The 2,110-nt window shown below is 50.1% G+C and overlaps 1 protein-coding gene across 1 annotated transcript in view; it reads left to right on the plus strand.

Annotated features, from left to right (window-relative positions):
- Positions 1 to 1,928: 1,928 nt before the first annotated feature.
- Positions 1,929 to 2,110, plus strand: part of HHEX (hematopoietically expressed homeobox) — a 6,486-nt gene continuing 6,304 nt past the window's right edge. Inside the window, exon 1 of the mRNA XM_006029433.3 lies at positions 1,929 to 2,096. Coding sequence (XP_006029495.1) covers positions 1,957 to 2,096 — 140 coding nt within the window. The 5' untranslated portion in view covers positions 1,929 to 1,956. The remainder of the gene's footprint in view (positions 2,097 to 2,110) is intronic.

Consider the following 2,110-nt stretch of genomic DNA (forward strand, 5'->3'; position numbering starts at 1 on the left):
AGCTCCACAGCCTTTCCCCTCACTGCAGCCATGGAGAGCCGGCTGCGGATCGGCCCCTCCAGGCGCTCCCGGGAGGGCCGCACGCCTGAAGAGCCCCTGAGCCCGCCCAGAACCAGAACCGGCCTCTTTTTCCTGGCCCCGGCCCGGGCTCAGGCCTGCAGCGTCCCCTGCACGCGGGGTGCGAGGAGCGGGCTGGGGGGACCGCAGACCCCGCCGCGGCGGCCCCTTGCAGCCAGCGGGACCCAGCCGAAGAGGGTTTCGAGCACGATCCGATTCCGCTCCAGCTGATGGAGCGAAATGTTTCTTCCCTCGCGCTCAAGCAGAAAAATGAAAAAGGAGGTGACTCGCAGGGAGAACCTGGGGCAGAGCTAATAGAGTCAAACCTAGATTTTGATAGCAGCGGTCTCGTGGTGCCTACCATAGCGCCCTAGTAGCCCTAGTTTTACACGCACAAGCTCCAGCCGAAGTGTGCATGTGCAGTCATGCGACTCGCAGTAACTCTGTCTTTCTACCTGGTGCGGCGTGAGGAAGGGCTAAGTTAGACTTGCCTCCTGCACTACAGAAACCACAAGCAACCCCCCCCCCCCCCCCCCGCCCCCCAAACCCACGCTCCAAAACATGAGGAGACAGTCTTATTTAATCCAGAATATAATTAAAATCTCATGTATTTTTATTGCTTTTAGTATCCAGCAGAGTGAAAATATTGAAACGCTGAGACCCCTTGCATTAAAAAGTCACAACTGTTCGATTTTATTAGTTCTGACTGTGTGAAAAAATTATAAAGACAACGTTGAAAAAAATCCGGGTTTTAGAGCCCCGAATGGCTATAAAAGTAATAAAATCAACTATAAAACGTACACCAGTGATATTAAAAAATTATGTAGTTCAGTAAATGTGACATTTCATGAATGTGGATTTAATAGTTTTTAAACTACAGAAAAGAGAAGGCTGAGGTCTAACAATGCATTTGCAAGGGGCGGTGCTGTAGAACTGCAAAATTAAGTGCTTCATTTTCCTTGTTGGGGATTATGCAGTGGTGGTGGAATGCAATAACTGTGCCATTAAAACTTCCTTTAACAAGGCCTATTGCTTGAATAAAAGTCAGAAAAGAATAATCTCTTCCTCAATTTATTTGTTTTCCAATAATACAACAGACCTCGGGGTTTTCTCTGCTTAAACTTGTTCTCAGGATTTTGAATCGACAGCTTGTAAAACATTACGGGACCCAATATATTGTTGCTTCATATCATGCACATCGTTATTCTAAAGGGCAACGGGTCATCGGCTTGTTGCACGTTTATTAAATAAATCAAGCTGCAAATCCAACACTTCCAGATGAAAATATTAGCTAAGCCGCTTGGAAAATGCAATGCCTGGGAGAATTAACAGAGAAAAAATAATCAAAACTGTCAGCTAGCTCTAAGTGTACCTGATGTTTACAAGACACAAGCACAGGCTTTAAAGGGGAGATTTGGCATTTGTTAACAATATAAAACCCCTTCTATTATTAAAAGTATATTTCTGTTGCACCAACACCTTTTCGTCTTATTCTGAACCTTCTTATTAAGCTCTTCTTGGGGGTTTGAACCTAGGGATTTCTCTTCTCCCTAGCAGCACCTGCTGTTCCGAAGTCATCTGTGTTCGATGCCCCCGGTCTGAGCTGGCCCCGTGTGTAGACACACGTAGATGGAGATGGAGATGCATGTGTAGATGCATATGCATATGATGTATCAGGGAAAGAAGGGACAGCATGATCGGCTCCAAGGACGGAAATTCCCCTCTGCAGACATGCATTAATAATCCCCCCGTTTCCCGGGTGTGAGTGGTACCAGGCCTGCTGACACAGAACATAACCCTTCACTGCCCTGATTGGTGCAAAGAGCCCGTGGCAAGAAGCGGGGACCGGCGGGAGGCGGGCGGGCCGGGCAGCGCGCCTGGCACGGCTGCCGGGCACAGATGCCTGAGGAGGGAGTGGCATCCCGGAGGTCGCTCCGGAAGGCGAAGCGGGCACCGCAAGTCCAGACCTCTGGGCTGCAGGCCGGCCCCGGGCTTCGGAGGGAGCGGAGCAGCTGGAGAACAGCGGCGCGGAGGCGGAGGTAGGTGGGGCGGC

This window comes from Alligator sinensis, unplaced genomic scaffold (genome assembly GCF_000455745.1).
Source record: "Alligator sinensis unplaced genomic scaffold, ASM45574v1 scaffold472_2, whole genome shotgun sequence".
In the NCBI taxonomy this organism is placed as follows: domain Eukaryota; kingdom Metazoa; phylum Chordata; order Crocodylia; family Alligatoridae; genus Alligator; species Alligator sinensis.